At 57.1% G+C, this 20,465-nt stretch overlaps 10 protein-coding genes across 10 annotated transcripts; 6 read left to right on the forward strand and 4 right to left on the reverse strand.

Moving 5' to 3' along the window:
• The first annotated feature begins 86 nt into the window (after positions 1-86).
• Positions 87-2,269, forward strand: N657DRAFT_643300 (NAD(P)-binding protein). The gene is made up of 5 exons (XM_062792524.1): positions 87-352; positions 787-1,322; positions 1,468-1,547; positions 1,632-1,731; positions 1,792-2,269. Exons 1-5 carry the CDS (start codon positions 310-312, stop codon positions 1,858-1,860), a joined length of 828 nt encoding a protein of 275 aa, XP_062650284.1. The 5' UTR covers positions 87-309; the 3' UTR covers positions 1,861-2,269.
• A 1,897-nt stretch (positions 2,270-4,166) lies between these two features.
• On the forward strand, positions 4,167-6,477 carry N657DRAFT_679425 (DUF803-domain-containing protein; the record flags this gene model as incomplete). The annotated part of the gene is made up of 2 exons (XM_062796188.1): positions 4,167-4,943; positions 4,999-6,477. The coding sequence occupies 2 exons, from the start codon at positions 4,167-4,169 to the stop codon at positions 6,475-6,477; spliced, it is 2,256 nt and encodes a 751-aa protein (XP_062650285.1).
• Positions 6,478-8,400: 1,923 nt separating this feature from the next.
• Positions 8,401-9,450, forward strand: N657DRAFT_310865 (uncharacterized protein). Its single transcript, XM_062786734.1, has 2 exons — positions 8,401-9,024; positions 9,117-9,450. The coding sequence occupies exons 1-2, from the start codon at positions 8,592-8,594 to the stop codon at positions 9,323-9,325; spliced, it is 642 nt and encodes a 213-aa protein (XP_062650286.1). The 5' UTR covers positions 8,401-8,591; the 3' UTR covers positions 9,326-9,450.
• N657DRAFT_310774 (uncharacterized protein) lies at positions 9,366-10,252 on the forward strand. The gene is made up of 2 exons (XM_062786733.1): positions 9,366-10,061; positions 10,122-10,252. The coding sequence occupies exon 1, from the start codon at positions 9,576-9,578 to the stop codon at positions 10,059-10,061; it is 486 nt and encodes a 161-aa protein (XP_062650287.1). The 5' UTR covers positions 9,366-9,575; the 3' UTR covers positions 10,122-10,252.
• Positions 10,126-10,743, forward strand: N657DRAFT_568453 (uncharacterized protein; the record flags this gene model as incomplete). Its single annotated transcript, XM_062788590.1, has 1 exon — positions 10,126-10,743. A coding segment is annotated over one exon (618 nt), but the record flags the coding sequence as incomplete, so codon positions are not given.
• An 81-nt stretch (positions 10,744-10,824) lies between these two features.
• Positions 10,825-11,319, reverse strand: N657DRAFT_310760 (uncharacterized protein). Its single transcript, XM_062786732.1, has one exon. The coding sequence runs from the start codon at positions 11,201-11,203 to the stop codon at positions 10,919-10,921; it is 285 nt and encodes a 94-aa protein (XP_062650289.1). The 5' UTR covers positions 11,204-11,319; the 3' UTR covers positions 10,825-10,918.
• Positions 11,320-11,444: 125 nt separating this feature from the next.
• On the reverse strand, positions 11,445-13,302 carry N657DRAFT_654861 (uncharacterized protein; the record flags this gene model as incomplete). The annotated part of the gene is made up of 2 exons (XM_062794542.1): positions 11,445-11,867; positions 12,037-13,302. 2 exons carry the CDS (start codon positions 13,300-13,302, stop codon positions 11,445-11,447), a joined length of 1,689 nt encoding a protein of 562 aa, XP_062650290.1.
• Positions 13,303-14,758: 1,456 nt separating this feature from the next.
• On the reverse strand, positions 14,759-15,593 carry N657DRAFT_310895 (uncharacterized protein). The gene is made up of 2 exons (XM_062786735.1): positions 14,990-15,593; positions 14,759-14,794 (listed from the first exon to the last, which is right to left on the reverse strand). The coding sequence occupies exon 1, from the start codon at positions 15,404-15,406 to the stop codon at positions 15,029-15,031; it is 378 nt and encodes a 125-aa protein (XP_062650291.1). The 5' UTR covers positions 15,407-15,593; the 3' UTR covers positions 14,759-14,794; positions 14,990-15,028.
• A 187-nt stretch (positions 15,594-15,780) lies between these two features.
• N657DRAFT_569354 (NAF1-domain-containing protein) lies at positions 15,781-17,910 on the reverse strand (the record flags this gene model as incomplete). Its single annotated transcript, XM_062788655.1, has 1 exon — positions 15,781-17,910. One exon carries the CDS (start codon positions 17,908-17,910, stop codon positions 15,781-15,783), a length of 2,130 nt encoding a protein of 709 aa, XP_062650292.1.
• A 575-nt stretch (positions 17,911-18,485) lies between these two features.
• Positions 18,486-20,462, forward strand: N657DRAFT_679430 (glycosyltransferase family 22 protein; the record flags this gene model as incomplete). The annotated part of the gene is made up of 3 exons (XM_062796189.1): positions 18,486-18,583; positions 18,675-19,356; positions 19,407-20,462. The coding sequence occupies 3 exons, from the start codon at positions 18,486-18,488 to the stop codon at positions 20,460-20,462; spliced, it is 1,836 nt and encodes a 611-aa protein (XP_062650293.1).
• Positions 20,463-20,465: the final 3 nt, after the last annotated feature.

Here is a 20,465-nt window from a genome sequence, read left to right on the forward strand (position 1 = left end):
GCACCATCGAAAGCCTGCCAACACGGTCTCTCCCGAGCGTGCCGCCGACCTATCACTTGGTCTTATTATTGGTGTGTCTGCCGGTAAGTCACTCCCCTGGCCTACGCGGAAGTATTTGAGGGTTGCTCTTTTTCTCCGTCCCCTTTTGTTCTTTCTCTTTTCCACTCCGGCTTCGCTTGAATTTGACGCCCAGAGCATCCCCTACTTCACCCAGGAGTATCCGTCAGCTTCAGCTTACACATTCTCCAATCCTCTCCTTTATTTCCGGCCGAGCAGCACGTTGCTCAACCCCATCCCGCTTCTTTCACCATGTCGGACAACACGATCTACCTCATCACGGGCGCAAATAGGGGTAAGCGGAACTCTCTCTCGTCGCCCTGTCAGGCTTGCAAACCACTCTTTCTTCCGATCCGCTCCATACGCTCCTCTTGCTCGTTCCTCCTTTATCGCCTTCTCCTTAACCCACTCCTCTCGGCCTTCCGCTTGTGACCCTTTTTCTTCATTACTTTCTCATTCTCTCCTCTCCGTCCTGGACCCAACACTCTTGATTGTTCTTCTTAGAGGCCTTTTCCTGAGTCCGCTCCTCGCTCCTGTCACCTTCTCGTTTTGTGGTCCGTTTTTTCCTATCACTTCCACATTCCTCCCCCTCCTACTTGGCCTTCCCCTTCTCCATTCTCCCATCGCTACCGTTTCCCTCCCCACAAACGCTCGTTCCCCAACTTCCCTGATTCACCCCCAAACAACCTCACTAATCACTCCCCGAACCACACACACACACACACACAGGCATCGGTCTCGCAATCACAACTCTGCTCCTCGCCCGCCCCCACACCACCGTGGTCGCCACGTCCCGCACCCCCGCCCCGTCCCTTTTCTCTCCCCCTTTTGAGGGAGGCGCAATCCATCCCTCCAGCAGACTCTGCCCAATCCTGCTGAACGAGGCCGACCCGGCCATCACCTCGGCCTCGCTCCCGGCTCGCCTGGAGGCAGAGCACGGCATCACCCGGCTGGATGTCGTCGTCGCCAACGCAGGCGGGTCCAAGATTGTCAAGGGTCTCATGGACACTGATCCGGCTACTGAGTTGATGGGTGATTTTGAGGTGAATGCCGTCGGTCAAGCCAAATTGTTTCGGGGTATTTGGGGGATGATGATGATAGATCATCCTGCTGCGGGAGATGGTGGGGACGGTGCTTCTGCGTTCATGGGAGGGGAGGGGGGAAAAGAGAAGAAGAAGAAGTTTGTACTCATGTCAAGCACCCTGGGGAGTATTGGCGTGCTGGAGCAGGAGTGTATGCCTGGGATTGGGTACGGCATGGCCAAGGTAACAACCAATTTTTTTTTTCCTTTCTGTGGACTGTTCATAACCTTTTATGGCTGTCTCACACGCTCCCCAGATAGGCATTTACTCCTGAAACCTTCCAGAGGCATCCGCAGTTGGAATTTCACAGCTGACATTATTGATCCAGGCAGCGGCGAATTGGTTTGCGAAGAGGGTGAGTGTTGAGTTCAGGGGACGGGGCCTGGTGGTGGGTGTTTTGCATCCTGGGTAAGTACGTGTTTGCCTTACTCACAACATCTGTTCCCTGAGAATCATGGGAGATGCGAGGCTGACTGCCCTGGTGCGGCGTAGATGGGTGCAGACGGAATTGGGCCAGGCGCTAGCGGATGCGATTGGGTTCAAGGAGCCGCCCCTGAGCGTCGAGGAGAGTGCCAGGGGCTGTGTTGAGCAGGTATGCTTCCTCCTTTCTGGCTCAGTCATCACATGACTGACCACTTGTCACTCTGCCTAGATCGACAACTGGACCATGGAGAAGACGGGCCAATTTCTGACCTGGACGGGTCAGCCACTGCCTTGGTAGGGTAGGTTCCTCTCCCCACGAAACAGAGCGCATCGGCTTGCACGCCCTCGATGGTCATGGCCAAGTTTCCTTTCCTGGGCATGGTTTATGACTGGATGAAAACGGCATAGCGAAAATCAACACCATAAACATGAATATCAGCCAGTGGAATAGGGGGTTGGCGGCCAGATAGTTCAGGGCCGCAGAAAACAACAGAATCAGTCTCGAATCATCTCATCAAGTGAACGTATTAGCAGGAGAAAAGGCCCCGGACTCGGCATGTTGTCATCTGTCTACCACCGTTGCCCAGTCCTGGACCTGGTAAGGTCATCTCTGGTGAGCTAGGTAACTTGGGAGCAATGCTGCCCCTTGCGGTCCGATCAGGCTCTGAAACGGGTTGGTAAGGTGTGCCACTTATTTTTCAGACCGGCAAAGGCCGAGGCAGGAAAAAGACATGGAAAAAAAAGAAAAAAAAAAAATGGAATATGTGCAATGCGTCTCTAAGAATGTACCCGTTCAAACCCTGGAGACCTGACAGTTGTCGGGTGATGTGTATGGCACGTCTCTGCACTAACAGACTTGCGAGTAATTGCAAGTACAAATTATTAGGAAAATTGGGTTGCTCCCCTGGCGCCACTTGCGACATGCGATGATGCAAGCAGGACCCGAAGATCTCAACCAACAATGATGCGTATCGAGTTTATCCGGGCGCGTGTGGCCGATTTGGGCCTCTGAAGAAGGCTGCGCTAGTGCTTGCCGAAACCCGGATTTGATGCTGCCATGCACATCGTCTGGGAGCTGCGTCCAGGCCTTAGTGGAGTTCTAAATTCATCTCTGAGACTCAATAATGCCAAAAGACAAAGACTGTTACTGGTGGGGGGCAGTTCTGCCGTACGCAATGCCTTACCGAATACTGTGGTAGGTAGTAAGTCGCTCCTAATAGAGATAGCTTTGAGTCTTACCCTCGCTCGCGTCTTTAGATTCAACAGTGTTCAGCCTGCCGACATGGAAAGCCAAGAGATAGTGTGTCGCCCTGTGTTGGGTTGACATCACCAGCACCTTGCGCTACTGTGCCTTGATGGACCTCGTTCCGTTACAGTGTTGGCATCATCGCCTCCTCTCACATTGTTCCAAGGCGCAATGAACGCAAGACGGAGAGGGTTAGTGTGATGAACTGCAGCGCCTGCTATCGCTATGCGTCAGGAGGCAGCTGTAACCCGCACGAAGGCGGCAGCCGACAACTGCACACATGGGTGTCACATAAACCTCCGACGGACCTGTTGATCTTGTTCATTCCGTTCGTCTACCCCATGAGAACGAAACCAGCCGCATAGGGTTTCAATGGTTGGTGGTGATAAACCTGGAGCCGTTCACTTTGGACCATGTTTGTCCAGTTGACGTTTCAGAGTGACGCCGGCGGCGAATCTTGGCCCACTCTTCCAGCCGCAGGCGTGCACCCGCAAAATCATGGCCTGTGACTGGGCCAGAAGCCTGGTGGCGTCAACCGGAAGGACCCCACCCGCCCCGTATCTGCAGACGAGACAACTTGGAAGTGCTTGCATTCCCAGCCAGCTTTTTCCATCTGAGAAGAAACGTCCATCTTCGAGTTGTTCTCTGGACTTTGATCTTTGCTGGCGCCAGAGCCGATGAGATCGGTCCCAACCTCCTGATACTTGCGAGTCACGCTTTGTGAGCCGGGTGCTCACTTAGATCTAACTGTCCCTTGAATATTTGTTTTGGTGGGGTCCAATCATTATCCTGGGCTGGCCATTGCGCAGCAACCAGCCAGAACAGGACCTTGTTGCGACAGACACCGCCGAACCATTCCCCGTCTCGTAAAACCACCGACTAAACTCGACTTGAACCCAGGGGACACTAATAGCGACACTCGATTTCTCTCCATCTTCTGCGACTCTCCCGGATCTGCCGTACGCTGGGAGGCCTCTAACAAGTTCTAGACCCTGGTCAACATCAGCTGTTCCATTTGCTCCATCTCGAGAAGGACCATGTGTCGGGCCATCTCTTGACTTCGCCATTCTGACAAGTGTTGTCGTGTGGAGAATTCGAAGGCGAAAGCGATCAAGATCAGACGACGAAGCCACCTGAGGCCCCTTCCTCCTCTGGGTCTCCAATTCGACACTCCAGCCGCTTCAGAATTCGACCAGCGAGGTTCATGCCGCCTCCTCCACAGTTCACATTTCTCACGGCTTCTCGACCGCACGTCATACAGAATACACCTCTCGAGTCAGCCATCCCTTCATCCGCCAGCTCACTCGAGAAGACAGGCGGATTGACGACCGATCGAGGTGTCGGTCTCTCGTGCCGCCATGGAGAGCGCAGCCCAGGCCATCAGCCATGCACATGAATTGTATGGCCGCGCCGGCGGTGGTAGCGCCGGAGGGACAGAAAGACCGCCCGTCTACAAAGCGATCGGCATAGGGTTGGCTGTCGGGTCGGGAGCCTTCATCGGGACATCGTTCGTGCTTAAGAAGGTCGGGCTGCTCAAGGCAAACGAAAAGTACAACGAGGTGGCCGGCGAGGGATATGGATACCTCAAGAACTTCTACTGGTGGGCCGGCATGACCCTCATGATATTAGGAGAGGGTCTCAATTTTGCCGCCTACGCCTTCACCGACGCCATTCTAGTCACGCCACTCGGGGCGCTCTCGGTCGTCCTCTGCACCATCTTGTCGGCGATATTCCTGAAAGAGCGGCTCAGCATGGTCGGCAAGGTTGCCTGCTTCCTTTGCATCGTTGGCTCCGTGGTCATTGTCATGAATGCGCCGCAGTCGTCCTCCGTCGCCAACATTCAGGAGATGCAGAGTTTTGTCATTCACCCGGCGTTTCTCACTTACGCCGGCGTCATCCTTGTAGGCTCGGCGGTCGTGGCTCTTTGGCTGGGTCCAAAGTACGGCAACAAGAACATGCTGGTCTACATCTCCATCTGCAGCTGGGTTGGCGGTCTTAGCGTTGTTGCGACTCAGGGACTCGGTGCGGCCATCATTGCCCAAGCTGGAGGGACGCCTCAGTTCAACCAGTGGTTCTTATACGTGCTACTAGTGTTTGTCATTGGCACACTTTTGACAGAAATTATCTACCTAAATGTGAGGATTCTGAGTCCTCCTTTCCCGTTCCTACTCTCTGCTAACCCAGCCACAGAAAGCGCTTAATATCTTCAATGCGGCTTTGGTTACACCGACATATTATGTCTACTTCACCACCACGACGATTATTAGTTCCGCGATCCTGTTCCGGGGTTTCAAGGGAACGCCCACGTCTATCATCACCGTGGTGAACGGATTCCTGACCATCTGCGCCGGTGTGGTCCTCTTACAGTTATCCAGATCCGCTAAGGATGTCCCAGACGCCGCTGTCTTCGCTGGAGGCCTTGACCAGATCCAAACGATTGCTGAGCAGCCACAACCCGAAACGGAGCCCAAGGCGGATGCCATCCGTGGCACGGCCGCTATTGTTAGAAGGCTGTCGTCTGCGAGACAGAAAATGGAGCTCGAAGAACTCAGGCGTCTGCGCGAGGAGAAGCTCCAGGAGAGCCTCGAGCCAGTCACGGAGAATGGCGTGCCGCAGTTCGAATGGGACGGCATCAGGCGACGGAGGACAGGAACTTTCAGCACCCGCAGGTCCACCCCGGCACCAACCCACCTCGTACCCCCAACGCCACACCCACCCTTGGGCTGGTCTCATATCCCTACTGAAGAAGAACTCGCCGAGGCAAACAGGCCTGTCTCGCCCGCTCTTTCGAGCCTGGTCGGCACCATCCGCAGCAAAGCGCGCAGTGTCCTCCCAGGCCACCCCGACTTCCACAAAGAGCCGCATCTACCCAAGGTCCAAAGCCCGATGCACCCGGTCCAGCTCACCTCCATCGCTGTGCCCACCTCCAAACCTAGCGAGCTTGACGACTACAATACCCGGCCAGAAACCAGCGACACCGTCCGGCCAACCCCGCCTCCGCATTCGTCCTCCAGCTGCAACACCGCCCGCCGCCAGTTCTCTTTCCAAAATATGTTCCGACGTCACCAGTCCGACGACCACCCTTCCTCTGACTCTGCCCACCACCATCATCACGGCACCCGCCCAAGCTCCTCGCGCCGTGGCCTCTCGGCGCGGGGGTACTCGACCCCACACGTGCGCGGCGCCACGGAGGAGGAAAAGCTGGGGTTGGTGAAAGGGGATTCCAACAGCTCGATGGCTGCTGCTGCTGCTTCCAATTCTCGGTCTATGTCAACGCTGGTGCGTTACGATGACGACGACGATGATGATGATGATGACGTTGAGGACGAGGATGGGTCTGATGAGGATGGGAAGTACGCGGATGAGGATAGGCAGGCCCGGTATGGGCATAGTATCACGAAAGGGTATTATATCGGCGTCAATAGTCCGCCCCGTGGTCTTGAAGAAAAGGAGGAGGAGAGGACAAGGGGTGGGGATGGGGTTGGAGAGGAGAGTGCTGGGGAGTATGAGAAGCGGAGGTCGAGGTTGGAGGAACGGAGGAGGATTGGTGGTGGTGATGGGAGGAGTGTTTCGAGGGATGATGGTCGAGGGGGTGGCAGGGATGATGATAGGCCGCCTCCTCCGCCGCCTAAGCATGGGAGGTCGTATAGGAGGGGGGATTTCATTTGATTGTGGGTTGGCTTTTTCTCGTTGTTGTTTTTGGTATATATAAGTGTCTGAGGCGGCATGGATATGACATGATGGTATGAGGCATGATGAGGGGTCAATTTCTGTTATGTTACTCTCGCTTCGGGGCATGCATCCATGGCGTTAGTCTGTTGTTTTGGGGTGTTCATCAAGGATTTCTCACTCACGTATTGATTTGATGAGCATGGTTGGCATACACCAGTGCATGGCCTTCAGGGCTGCGTTCTCCACTGGCATGGGTTTGCATGGAGGGATAGACGGTGGTAATGAGGCATGGTATACTTGTAGATAGACACCCATTGCAGTATGGTTTCGCATTGTACGTACCGCTTAATACGCCACCATATGGACCATTGACGACGAATCAGCAGCCTTTGGGGTAGCAAACCCTGTTACAATCTGGAAACGCATTGAATCTGTGTTGTGCTGAGAGATCATCTTGTTTGACTTTGCAATGGGGGTTTAGCAGTATGACGGGTCGCATGTTTGGGAGAGTCCGTCGTCAACGCGTCGACCTGTTGCTCAATTCCACCGGCCGACGCGACTTCAGCATACCTCACTTCCCCACTGCAGGGGAGAGCGTATCTCAAGTCCTGATGTAACTCTCACAACAACGGACTAGGCCTCCTGCCCAAGTCGCGCAACACTGAAAGCTTTGGCCTGACTATCGACGGAATGACGCTTGCACGCTTTGGCGGGCAGCATTGAAGAGGCGAGGAGGGAGGCGGCAGGTGGTTATGTTGTGGCTGCCGCTCCAACAGAGGGTTGAGGAAAGTCTTATTACTTTGTCTGACATGGCAATTCGTACATCGTTCCCCGTAAATCGTACAATCATCATGTACAACATTAATCCAACGCCGAATCTGGGGCAATGCTGAGAGAAACCCAAACGCCGTGCCATGCAACTGGTCCTGACCACCCCTGGGCCTTCTTATTCAGTATCCAAAAGTCGCACATCTACCAATCCGCGGCCCAGCCGTTCTCTTGCAGAAACTCATCGCATGCCTGTTTGAGGTCGAGGTTCGGCCTCAGCTCGGACGGGTACAGCGGTTCCCTCGTGAGAGGATCCTGGGGTTGTCGGCGGAGATACTCGATGATGGAGGCGCGCTCGTAGGACTTGCCGGTTTTTGTCTGTCAACTGTATCAGAAACTCGCCGTGCCCGCAACTGCAAGGAACCACACCCCCCAAAATACTCACAATTACAGGGTCAACCATGACCTGAAAACTGATATCGTCAATGGCCCAGTCGGGCACCTGCCGACGCCTCTCCTCTTTCGGCCTTGCCCTCTCAAACACCTCGCGCATCCTCTCCATCTTGCCCCTCCACTCCTCCTCGATCTCCTTCCTCCCAACCTCGTCCAGGGCCACCTCCCCAGCCTCCCTCAGCGCCCCGTCACGCTCCCGCTCCAGCAGCCGCAACACCTCGGCCTCAAGCCCAGCCGTCTCCCGCAGCCTCCTCTTCTCCAGGTCGTCCCAGCGCTCCTTCTTGCACCGCAGCACGTGGGCCGTGATGGTGCCGAGACTCTTGTCGTTGGCCTTGACGCACAGCGCGTGCGCGCACAGGGCGTGCTGCAGGGCGTCATCGTAGGCGTGCAGCGCGAGATGTGCCTGCGACAGCGAGTAGTGCGCCTTCATGCTGTCGGGCGCCAGCTTGAGGCATTCGGTGCAGTCGGCGATGGCGTTGTCCCACTGCGCCATCTTGAGGCGCGCCATGGCGCGGTTGGTATACAGCGCCGGGTTGTTCGGGTCGACAATTAGGCTGTGGGCGAGAGAGAGACGGGGAGTGGTTAGCTGGGGCGGGAGAGAGGAGGTGTAGAGGTAGTAAGGGGGGGAGGTTACGCCTGGGAGTAGAGAGCTTCGGCCATTACGTAGTCGCCTGCTTGGAAGCGGCGGTTGCCCTCTTCTTTGAGATGTATTGGTTTCGCCATGGCTGGGCCGTCACGGCATCGGCTGCCCGGCGATTTTGAAGTGGATGTGCAGGTATCCCCGGCGTCCTGGAGGTTCGACTTGACCCCAGATATCGTACGGGATTGGTTCAACAAGATATCGCCTTGGGTATAGGACGGGAAAGATCGTGGTTGGTCAGAGCGAGGGTATGACAGCAAGATTGCTTGTGTCAAGCGGTAGGGTGTTTGAGGCAAGTGTCAGGCGGCGGGTCCAGTGCTCTTTGAGCCAGCCTCTGGGGCTGCTCACAAACTTGAAGCTGTTGCGCGGTTTGATGGGGCCCCGCGAGATCAACCGGCGAAGTTTCCAGGTTCCGGCTTTGTGGTGCTGCGGTGCCTGTGGGGCGGGCTGCCATTGTGCCCGATTTGTCAAATCCGGGAAGCTTCTCGAAAGCCGGACCCCAGACCCAATGAAATGGACTCGGAATTCCACGCTGCCCGGGCTAAGCTTTCGGTCCGTTGTTCCATGCGAAGCCCTGGGAGCCGCGTCTTCGAGGTTCTACGGATCCGTACTGTGGACTCATACACACGGCCACGGCCTGCAGCAACTAAAGCATGCTTCTAGGTTCGCTGTCAAGTTTCAAGGTAGTCATCTCACGCGTGAGCGCTGGGCGGAGCAGCGGCCAGGGCCGAATCCGACATGTCTGCCGTCCCGTCTGGCTGACTGGCAGCAAGAGCGGCCGATGAAGCAGGGCGGAGCATCAATGCGCCACTGATACACGGCGCATCACCTCTCGAATTGTCAGCTTGCACAGGACCTACGGTCCGCCCAGGCCAGCTGACGCCGATGCTCCCGCCGACTGACACAGCGCGACGCAAACCGAGTGGTTGCCTTACGGACACCCAGGTAGATATGCTTGATGGACGGCCCTCCTGGTTGAGGTGATGAGATGCTCTGCGTGGAGCCAATTGCGTGGCTCACGGGGCAGTGGCAGGCGCCAGGATTTTGGAAACAGGCCTTGCGAGTCCCATCAGGTCGCCTGCATTGATGCAGTGGCTGGAGATGCGGGGAAGGAGGAGGCAGCAGCGGAACTGGCTGTGTATCTACAACCTCTTCAACCCAACCCTTTAGAGTTGAGCACGGGCCGGATCTTCAACCAGGACGGACACCCAAACAATACAAACCGAAACAAACAATGGCCACAGTCACCGTCGACACGTCCACCTTCGGCCGCTCCATGAAACCCCAGCTCTCATCGCCCTTCTTCACTCTCCTCCCCGCCGAGATCCGCAACCTCATCTACCGCGAGTTCTGGAGACTCTGCTCTACGCGCCAGCACATAGTCCAGCAGCACACAGTCCTTGGACAGCAAAGCGACGGGTGGGTCCGTCAATGGTCGCACGTGGCCTGTATTACCGATCCCCGGGCCCAAGACACTCGCTTTGACCGGTTCTTGGCCTGTGATTCCGCGTCGGCGGAACGGACTCTCTGGGGTATACGCTTGAAGAGCGAGTGGTGCTTGCACTGGCAATGTGAGGATCAGAGTATGAACATGTCGTTCATGGCAATCATCTTGGGCAGCCGTCCGATTGCCGAGGAGTTGGTCAAGCAAGAGACGGCTTCCCGACCCTCGATGACAACCGGGCATTTCAACCTCCTGACGGTGTGTAAGCGGATGTGAGTGAATTTCATTGCCCCACCTCAAGCTATCAAGTGTCGAAGTGTTGTTGACCTGGGGCAGGTACCTTGAGTGCCTTCCCTCGCTCTATGCCAATACCACCTTCATCTTCACCGACACGCGCACAGCAGGGGATTGGCTCTCGCGCTACGGCGGAGAGCCGGAGCGGTACCCCATCCGCTCCGTGGAATTGAACATCCGCGTGCCCAACATCATCACCGAGATCTACTACCCGCCCGCCAGCACCAACGGCGACGAGGGCCCGCCCGCCGTCTTCGCCGGCAGGGCCCGCCCGACCCTCTCGGTGCAGCACAACCCGTGGCAGATGCTGTGCGACAGGCTGGCGGACCTGCCCAACCTGCAGGACCTGCGCATCTGGTTCGACTCGAGCGACCTGCGCCCGTGGCACAAGCGCGTGAGCGAGACGCGCTTCTTCGGAAGGCTGTTCGATGTCCGCGTCCCGGACAAGCGCCGCTTCGTGCTCGGCTTGCCCGAGCTCCCCGACCGGCGCGGGCCGGATTGTCAGGCCCTGCAGGGCCACTATTTGGAAGGGGAGAAGCTGGAGAACGCGCCGTTCACGCTGGAGAGGGGTCCGCGGCCGAATAACTGGCGGGTTCACCTCCGCAACATCGTCAGCGCCGGTGCGGCCGTGCAATCAGTTGCCGGCATGAACGGGAATGGGTGATAAGCGCCCCGTGTAGAACAGACGATATCAAAATCGCATGAGAATGCTGGAGGTCGTCACTATACCAGGACATGTTCACTGGACATTACAAAACACTGTATCACCAGCCAGCTGGAAACCAAACGTCTTCCCTCCGCAGTGATCACCAAGACACAAAACGATGGACCAGTGCATTTCACTCAAGCACCACAGCATAGAGTCGTCCATAAAAAATGCCATCCATATCTAAGAAGCGAACTCCCAGACCGGCCAGCCAACCGTCCACCACGTCACAGATGTGTGTGCGTCGGAGAAGCGAAATGTACAAATAATTTGACCGAGTGAGTGACATGAAAGTTCTCGAAAACTGTTCCGCCGCGCCAATATTGCCCAGAAACCACCACATCCAGTCCAATACCTTGATCAGCCAGGATAACAAGCCCATCATCCACCCAAGCCCATAAACCCTCCACAACGCCATGAAGAAACGAAGCCAAACCTGACAATGGCCAGCGTACAGTGGTTACCATCTTACCCCAATCAGCCTTGTTTTTTCACCACCCCCTCCCATCCAGAAAAGTTACTCGTCATGGCCTTCTCAACATGATGATGAAGCTAAACCCGTTTTGCCACGACTCAAAGCAGCCACACAGAACAGAGGCCCCGGGGCCCGAAGTAGGTGATAGGTATGCGTGCAAGTGAGTGACCTCCCCATGCATGTTTTAATATGCCTGCCCCGGCGCAGGGTTCCCATCCCCAAAACCCCCCTCCTCAACAGAAGTCCTCCACCACGTGCCCCTTCCACCACCACCACCACCACCACCAGAACTAGGGCTCGTAAGCCTTCCTCCTCCTCCATTCCCACTCCCACTCCCCCACCGCTCATCCTTCGCCACCGGCACAGGCGGGAATTTCCCGCCAGAAGGCGAGGCGGGGCGGCGTCCGCCTCCGTTTCTGCTTTGTTGCTGTGTTTGGTTCTGATAGTGGTGGAAGGAAGGGTTGACGGGCGGCCCGCCGCGGGGGTTGCCGCCTTGTTGTTGGGGACCGCCGGGGCCGGGCTGCGGACGGGGTTTCACGGGCCGTGTGGAGAGGCAGGTGCGCGGGACGACGCCTTGTTGGGAGCGGTCTAGTCGGATGCAGAGGGCCTTGTTTTGTCGTGTTATGTTAGCGTCTGCTGGTGTTTCGTTTTGTGTTGTTGCTGGGTTGAATGATGTTGGGTTGAGGGGGGTGAGAGGGGGCCGGTGTTGAGGAAGAGGGGATGGGTGAATGAGGAGGAAGAGAACAGGGAACGAAGACGTGAGGGGAAAAATGTACCCAGCCATCGTCATATTCATGCAACAAGCGAACCAGCTGGCCCGCGCGCAGCTCCATCTCGTCCTGCAGTGTCGGCTTGAAATCGAGCTGGACGCGGTGGACCGTCGACTGCGTCGGCCCGCCGGCCGCAGCAATTTCTGCGGCACTGGCGGACGGACCGGGGCTCTGACCTGGCGCCATCAAGTGCACCGAGTATTCTGTCCCAGCCGGGCTGGGCGGCACCGCATATAACGGGGAAGGCGGTTTTGTGAGGTCCAACGGCTTGGGGATGTCCTTGCGCATCGAGGCCTTGCGGGTTAGGCTAGAAGCAGCGGCAGGTTGGTGGTGCTGCTGATGGTGGCGGTATTGGTCATCGTCGTCGTCATGGCCGATTATGGGCGAGACGGGTTCGGGGATCGAGTCGGTTGCAGTGGCCATGCCAACGCGGTGATCGAAGGAGCCCATCGAGCTGACGGGGCTGACGGGCTCGTCTGGGAGTTCGTTCTTGTCGTGGAACGGGTTATGAGGGTGCAGGCTCATGCTGGTACCGGCGCGCTGGTCGCCGTTGGGGCCGGTTGTTGTCGAGCGCACCGTCGGGCGCTCCCAGGCGCTGCCGCCGTTGGGCCGGCTCAGGGGCGAGTGCGAGACGGGATTGAGCGTCAGCGCGATGCCGCGGCTGGCCCTCCGCTCGGCCTGGGACTGGGAATGGAAGTTTGGCAGGAACTGCGTCACGGGCCGCAGGCTCAGTCGAGGGGCCCTGTTGGGGGTCGTCGGCAATGGCTTGATGGCGGCGCTGTCGGCGAACGGCCCGTTGATCTTCTCGTCGTCCTCGATCTGCTGTTTCCGCCTCTCCAGCTTCCTGCGCCGCATGCTGACCATCAAGTACACCAACAGACCCACGATCAAGATGCCGCCCAGCACACCGATCACGATGCCGGCCTTGGCGGCCACACTCATCTCTCCGCTGTCGCTTTCGCCCGACTCAGCTGTCGCGGACGGTCGGATTGCACTCGCTGTCGTGCTGGCTACCACAAGCTGGGTAGGCGTTGTCGGGCTTGATGTTGATGTCGGGGCAAGTACAATATGGGTCTCGATGCTCACCGAGGACCCTGGCGCGGTGAGGGAGGGAGGCCAGATAGTGGTAGAGAGCACGTCGACCTGCCTCCGGACGGCGTCGAAGGCCGGTGAGTCGCCCGGGGGTGGTGTGGCAACCCTTTCCGACTGTCCCGGCAAGAGCATGCCCCTAACCTCACGCTTCACGGCGTCCAACCAGTCCCGCGCGGCCATGTTGTCGTCTGGAATGTGTCAAGCGCAGTCCCCTGTGGAGATGAATTTTCCTCAAGTCGTCCCAGTTCAAGCCCCGATACCCAATCCAATAATCCAGGCGCCTGTGGAGGATGGTGCTCGGCCTGTCTAAAACATGCAGTGTCGAAGGCGTGCCACAGGAGAACCGTAATTGAAGGTGGAAAATGAGATAGGAGAAGAGAACAAAGAACGGATGGCAGCAACGGCGGTTTGCGGATAAAGCGATTCAATCGGTACGGGTGAAAGGAAGGAATAAACAGTTGGTGATTGTAAAAGAAGACAACTCTGAGATCCCAAGTCTCAGCTGGTCATCATTATAGCAGTCTCAGCGACACCACATATGACAAGCTGGTCGCTGAGATCTGAGAGATTAGACAGACCTGACGTGTCGGTGGGATGATGCGCTTTGGCGTTGGAGACGGCGCCGTGAGCTGCTGAAGAGGAGGAATTGGCGCTAACGAGCCATGAGCCTTGGGTTCCTTGCCCTCTGCAGAATCGGCAAAGTGGAGGGGACGGGCGCTCGTTTGGATGCAGCTTGCTGGGGCCCAGGGGATCAGCGGGCGGATGGGGTGCCGCTCATCCTTCAGGCGTGTCCGAGATGGAAACGGGGCCTCGTCCTTGCAGGCAGCTGCTCGCCTAACGGATGCTGTGCCGCTGGCGAAGCCGTCGTTCATTACCAAATCCAGGGTACGACGGGCACCTCGCTCAGGTTGACTGACCCCTTGAACCAACAGGCAAAACCATGAAATGATGGCGAGTGGAAGCAGCTTTTCCAGCAACCTTGGGAACACAGCATCCCGTTTGCTCATCCACAACCTGGAATGTTTCGAAACGCAAGCGTTCGTCCAAAGACTGATCCCTCCGTCTTGGCTGCGAGTGGGCTCGTGCCGAGGGCCATTTCAGGAACGAGGTCGGTGTGATTGGTCAATTTAAATATCTACAAGAAGCGAGATTATCGGCTCGAAAAGCCATTGGCTAGACGAGGCAGGGATAATAGACAGCCCCGCTATAACTTCCAGTGCTACTCCGTACTGTACAATACAAACGGAGCCTGGCAGCCCTTCGAAATCCCCTTGTTTCCGTTGTCCACCAATCGCCGGTCATGTTACCGTACATAGAGGATTGGGACAAAGCTTTCCAGAAGCAATCCATCCATCGACTGGGCACATTCGTCAGGTTTAAAAACGCGGCGACGCGCCCCGATCACATTTCCAATCGGATCGCGATGGCGGGATTGAAAAAAACGTGGCGCCAGATGTTCCCGTGGAGTCGTGGCGGCGGAGTCAACCCGCAGCTGCAAAACGCCCCCCAACTGCAGTTCCAGTTTCTATTTCCGGCGCTCAGCCGGTGGTTGGCGCCCTGACGTAAAAGATCCCCCCAAAGTAAGGTAGCGAGCTTGAGCACCAGGGAATTTTTCTGCAGCCGCTGCGAGCCATAAAGGATATGTTATGGCACCCGGAACCAAAACCACATCCTTTCTACCATCAAAAGCAGTGATCAGCCAGACGGAACGACGACAAACAACGACGACCGGCTGTGAAAGACACGGCGATCGGGTGTCGGGTGGCACCACGGTAATAAAAAGTTCCCGTAAACGGCAACTTGAAACAGCCAAGGGTGCCCGGCACAGGGAGAAAGCAGAGGTCATCGCTCAACCCGCTATACCTACCTCAGGTACTCTAATAAGGGTGCCTGTGGGGCTTCGAGCCTATCGATGATAAGATACCAATTCCGAACCGAGGCTCTGCCCAGACGCGCAACGACAGCATGGAGAAACACGTATAGTTAGATTCAAGATAATTTGGTCAAGCTGCCATTTCTGGTGCATCTCGAAACCTCCTTTACACTCGTGAGGGATTTCGCTGCTTCCAAGGAAACCCTCAACGGAGGGTTGCAGCTCGACAATCCCTTCCCCTTTGTGTGGAAAGCTGACTCGCCGATCATCCTCCGCGACCCGAGGGACTGCAGGTACAGTTGCAATCTCAATCAAAACCGCACCGCTGATACAGTGAGAAGTCGCAAGTAACAGACCCAACACGATTGCCTCCTCGACCCAATCTATCACTGACCGCTTTTTCCCTGCCATCTACCGAATGTGAGACCCCGACGCCGATTTTGTGATGCTGCCATTAAAATAATACATGGAAAACTCCTCCATACAAGCGAAGTGATTTTGCCAGAATCCATACATTGCAGAAGAAACGCGTAAATGCTCCGGAACTCGGCACAGACATGTCATGACTAGATGCCATCCCTTCCGCTTCCTCAGGAGACCGCGAGTCTGTTCAATTCGTTGTGAGGCGTTCGTAATGCGGCACGCTGAAGCCAAGCCCTCCGCCTGCTGTGCCTTTTTGCTCCGACGCTAAATGCGATGTTATCTGGGCCATTGGAGAGGAAATCACAACTGACACCTGGCAGTCAGTTGAGCACCTAAAATGTAAGCAAGTGCCCAAGCCGCCACTACTGGCTCGGTCCCTGGCCATAGGCACCATGCTGCTGCTGCTGCTGCTGGGGCCAGTACTGCTGCTGCTGCTGTCCCTGCTGAGGAGCCGACTGCGCTTGCTGGTAACCGCCAAAGAAAGCTGGATTATACGCGCCCGCCGCGGGGTTCGTTGTTTGCGGCGCCGCTCCGGCCGCCGGCCAAGCAGATGCCGGCGGAGGAACCGTAGGGGCGTAGGGCTGTGCATACCCAGTTGGGTGCGCGGCTTGCTGGTGAGGGGTTGCCTGATGATGATGCGCAGCAGCTTGGGGGTATTGATACTGTTGGCCTTGGCTCTGGTTCCAGGCCTGATAGTGAAAATTGAAGCCGCCTGAAGGGGGTTGTGGCTGCGGCATGGGGATCTGCGGTTGGGCGGGAGGCGAATATGGCATGGGAAGGGGAGGGACATAGGGGCCAGGAGGGACCGGCCATTGCCCAGTGGGCGCCGGTGGCTTCACACCGAATGGGGGAGGGGGCAAGTGAGGGTTCTGAGGCGGCGGCGGCGGGATGTTAGACAAAGCTGTCTGCGGCGATGCTGCGCCGTCACGGCCAAATTGTTGGTATGTACCGCCTCCGCTTCCCCACGAGCCACGCCTTCGGTCACCACCGCGATGGGCTCCACGGTGGTTCCATCCCCGAAAGTCACCCCGCCCTCCACGATGGGCTCCGCGGTGACCATGGCCACGACCGCCACGAGGCGGACTGAACCCGGTCTCAGGCTTGGGGGGCAAGGGAGGGAGAGATGGCGGCCCGCCCTGGCCGAATCCAGCAGGCCGAGCCAGGGGCTTGTACGGTCCGTCTTCGTCTTCGTCATAATGGAGAGCGGCTCCCGGTGCAGCGTAGGATGCTGTAGGCTGACCGGCTGCCGTGCTCTGCTCCCGTCCGCCACGGCCGCCTTTCATGCCTCGCTTCTTCATCTTCAGCTGTCTCTTGTACTCTGCCTCTTTCTCGTCGTCAGAGAACTCCATCTCGTCAGCCGCCACCTCTTCATCGTGCAGGTTGCTAGCATCAGTGCCCTTTTCTTGCTTCAATGGCTGCGTGAAGACATAGTTGGCGTGCTCGACCGAGTAATAAATTGGCATGCCGGCCACCAACTCGAGCGCCTTGATCTCGTCTTCGCTTGGAAACCCGACGGTGTACATGGGGCTGCGGACATTGCCGATGACTTCGGCCAGGGCGCCAATGACGGTTCGGTCCTCCTTGCAAAGCACCGATCCCATGTCCAACACCTGAATTTCGCCCGGTGTCTGGGATTTGATGACAACAGTAGTTTCAACAATGAACTCGATATTGCCAAGGCGCTCAATCTTCATGTCGGGGGTGATAGTGACGTCCGGCTTCGGGATGAAATCCTCGGGTATCTCGTTCTTTGTTCGGAGCACGGCGCCGGCACCCTTGGCCTTGCCGGTCCCATCACCGTCCAAATCGCCCTCGCCATCGGCGGCCATTAGGAGGCGGGCTGTCTCCTCAATACCAAGGAGGGGGTAATCCTCGCCGTCTTCGGAATCGTCATCCGAATCACTGTCGGAGCTGGAAGATTCCGACGACGACTCATAAGGAGAGGAATCGGCCTCCCACTCCGGCTGCTCCTCCTCTTGCTGTGGTTCATCGGCATTGCTAACCTGTTCTGTGCCGCCTCCGTTCTGATTCTGTCTCGACTCGGCCGGCTCAGCGGCATGCGACAGCATGCTATCAAGGGCAGCCTCCAGAGCGTGCGTAACATCCGGGCTCGGTGCATCGCTGCTTGCCTTCATGTCCATGTCGAGTGCCTGGCCTTCTGCTATCCTGGAATCTTGATCACGCATCTTGGCATCTTGTTTGTCTCCTTGCTTGGCTGACAAAGTGCTGGCGTCGCTTGCGTCGAGTTCCATGCAGTCAACTGCTTTGTCGACCACTCCGTTGGTCTTTGTTGCCTCCTCTTTTTGCTGGTGCTTCTGGTGGTTCCTGCTCTCCCATTGTGCAGTCCCATTAGCAGCGCCCCCCATGGCCTCGTCCATCCCCGATACACTTGCGGCAGCAGCGAGAAGATCGGGGGCGAAGTTTTCGACAGGCAATTGCTCGTTGGGTTTCGCCTGGCCAAGGCCAGGAATCTGAAAAGGTGCTCCCGTCATGTTATCCACCGGAATATGTGTATAACACCGGCCAACTGTAATCCAGTGAAGCCCTGTCGAGAGACGGCGGCAACCAAATGCTGCAATACGCAATGCGCTTCACTGCTGGTAAGCCGGCGCGAAAAGATCCTAGACCACAACCTAGCAAGAACTCGAAACCCCTGATATGAGAAGGAGAAGATTAAGGAATGTGGCAGGATGAAAGAATAAGAACAACAGGATCTGTATGAACTATCGCAACATGAGGCGAACTTTAAGAGATCGAATTTGTTGACCGTTGTGAAGAGTTCGGCGGCAGAAAAAGATGGGATGCGAAAAAGTTCATGTCACAGGATTGAGTTGCAAAACGCACAGATTAGCACGGGAGCGCTATGCCTGGGGTAAACTAGCGCTCCTTGGCATGCAGGGAAGTTTCCAGGTAGGTGGACCTTTCTCAATTCAACTGAATGGAAGCTTTGTTCTCAACAATATCTGTCAAGAGGCTCCAATCCCGTCCTTGTTTTGTGGTGTTGATGTCATTCCTTGGATCTCGCTGCAGAAACTGTCACTTTCTGAGCTGGGTAGGGATTGGAACAATGGCTCCCAAGGTCTCAGCCAAAGCCGCGTCCAAGATGGCACCAGGCAAAGAGAAGCAGGAATTTGTGCATCCAGTGGCCAAGCATGCCAGGAAGAAGTAAGTTGAGGGTGCTGTGTTGTTGGAAAGGAAGCTTAAAACACAGTCGGCACTTGAAAATACAGATTGACGGAGTTAACACCCCCATTAGGGCAATCAAGAACGCCTTCGCCATTGAGCCCATCTCAGCCTTCTATATCTTTCTGGCCGCCAACATCATCGCCGCCCTCTTCGCCCCAATCCAGGACTGCGACGAGACCTTCAACTACTGGGAGCCCACTCACTATCTCAGCCATAACTACGGTTTGCAGACCTGGGAGTACTCACCCGACTATGCCATCCGCAGCTGGCTATACATTGCCATCCACGCCATCGGCGCCAATGTCCGCCGCCTGCTACCGCACTCGTCTAAGGCGGCCGAGTTCTACTTTCTTCGCTACCTTCTCGCCCTTGCTTGCGCCCTCTGCCAGACCCTGATGTGGCGTGCTGTGTGTCTGGCCTTGAACCCGCGTGTCGGTCTCTTCTTCATATTGGCCCTTGTCTTCAGCCCGGGCAACTTCCACGCCAGCACCGCCTACCTCCCCTCCAGTTTTGCCATGTACATGGCCATGGTCGGCGCTGCTGCCTTCATGAACTGGCGGGGAGGAATCAAGACGTCGCAGGGCATGTTCTGGTTTGCCCTGGGCGGCGTCCTCGGCTGGCCCTTTGCCATGGCACTGTGTGCCCCTTTCGTCTTTGAAGAGGCTTTCTTCGCCATGTTGAGCGATAAGGAGCGCTTCTTCGAGTCGTGCATCAGGCTCGCGCGCGGCGTCGTCGCGGCGCTACTTCTGGTGGTATGTGTCTCTCGTTTCTTCGTTTCCTTTCCCCTGCTGACTGGACCAAGGTCCTCGACACTGCGGTCAACACATTTTTCTACAAGAAGGTCGAGATTGTCACGTGGAACATCATCAAGTATAACCTCTTTTCCGAGACGGGCGGCCCCAACCTTTACGGCACGGAGCCCTGGACCTTCTACTTCAAAAACCTCCTCCTCAACTTCAACCTCTGGTTCATCCTCGCCCTCCTGTCCCTTCCGCTCTTCTTCCTTCAAAAGCTCTTCTTGCACCGCAACGCGCGCGAGTCCTTCCAGTCGGGCCTGCGTACCCTCGTCTTCCTTTTGCCCTTCTACCTCTGGCTCGGAATCTTCACCCTCCAGCCGCACAAGGAAGAGCGCTTCATGTACCCGGCGTACCCCTTCCTCGCGCTCGACGCTGCCCTGGCCCTGCACACGCTGCTCGCCTTGATCGGCAACGCCGACCCCAAGACGTCGCTCGTCGGCCGCATCCCCGCCAAGGCCAAGCTCGCCGTGGTCGCTCTGGGCCTCGTCGCCTCGGTCAACGTCAGCCTGGCCCGCATATACGGCCTGTACGCAGCCTACCACGCCCCGCTGGCCCTCTACGCGCCGCTCGCCGAGAGCGTGGGCGGGCCAGGTGACACGGTCTGCTTCGGCAAGGACTGGTACCGGTTCCCGTCGTCCTTCTTCTTGCCGCGCGACATGCACGCCAAGTTTGTCCGCTCCGAGTTCAGGGGCCTGTTGCCCGGGGAGTTCTCCGAGGCAAGGACCGGGTTCGGGTTCTGGAGCGGCACCTGGCTGCCTACCATTGGGCTGAATGACCGCAACGAGGAGGACCCGGGCAAGTATGTCGATTTGAGGAGCTGTGTATTTCTGGTGGATACCCAGTTTCCCGAGCGGGCGGATGTGGAGGGCGCGCTGTCGCCCCGCGAGCCCGACTATGCCAAGGATGTGGGCAGGTGGGAGGAGGTCAAGTGTCTGCCGTTTTTGGATGCTGAGCGGACGCCGTTCCTGGCGAGGGCGCTGTGGCTGCCGGATTGGGACGTTGTGCCGGAGCGGCTGCGGAGGAAATGGGGGAGGCATTGTCTGTTGCGGCAGAGGAAGTAACGT

The sequence above is a fragment of the Parathielavia appendiculata genome (assembly GCF_033297405.1).
Source record: "Parathielavia appendiculata strain CBS 731.68 unplaced genomic scaffold N657scaffold_3, whole genome shotgun sequence".
In the NCBI taxonomy this organism is placed as follows: domain Eukaryota; kingdom Fungi; phylum Ascomycota; class Sordariomycetes; order Sordariales; family Chaetomiaceae; genus Parathielavia; species Parathielavia appendiculata.

Excerpts from the sequence above, each read along its gene's own strand:
- N657DRAFT_310865 (XM_062786734.1), top strand. The coding sequence starts at position 8,592 with ATGACAGCAAGATTGCTTGTGTCAAGCGGTAGGGTGTTTGAGGCAAGT. Across the intron at positions 9,025-9,116 it reads GTTCGCTGTCAAGTTTCAAG|CGGCCGATGAAGCAGGGCGG; the intron begins GTAGTCATCTCA and ends TGGCAGCAAGAG.
- N657DRAFT_310760 (XM_062786732.1), bottom strand. The coding sequence starts at position 11,203 with ATGGCGTTGTGGAGGGTTTATGGGCTTGGGTGGATGATGGGCTTGTTA.
- N657DRAFT_310895 (XM_062786735.1), bottom strand. The coding sequence starts at position 15,406 with ATGGCAGGGAAAAAGCGGTCAGTGATAGATTGGGTCGAGGAGGCAATC.
- N657DRAFT_643300 (XM_062792524.1), top strand. The coding sequence starts at position 310 with ATGTCGGACAACACGATCTACCTCATCACGGGCGCAAATAGGG. Across the intron at positions 1,323-1,467 it reads TTGGGTACGGCATGGCCAAG|GCAGCGGCGAATTGGTTTGC; the intron begins GTAACAACCAAT and ends TTATTGATCCAG. Across the intron at positions 1,548-1,631 it reads GTGGGTGTTTTGCATCCTGG|ATGGGTGCAGACGGAATTGG; the intron begins GTAAGTACGTGT and ends GGTGCGGCGTAG.
- N657DRAFT_310774 (XM_062786733.1), top strand. The coding sequence starts at position 9,576 with ATGGCCACAGTCACCGTCGACACGTCCACCTTCGGCCGCTCCATGAAA.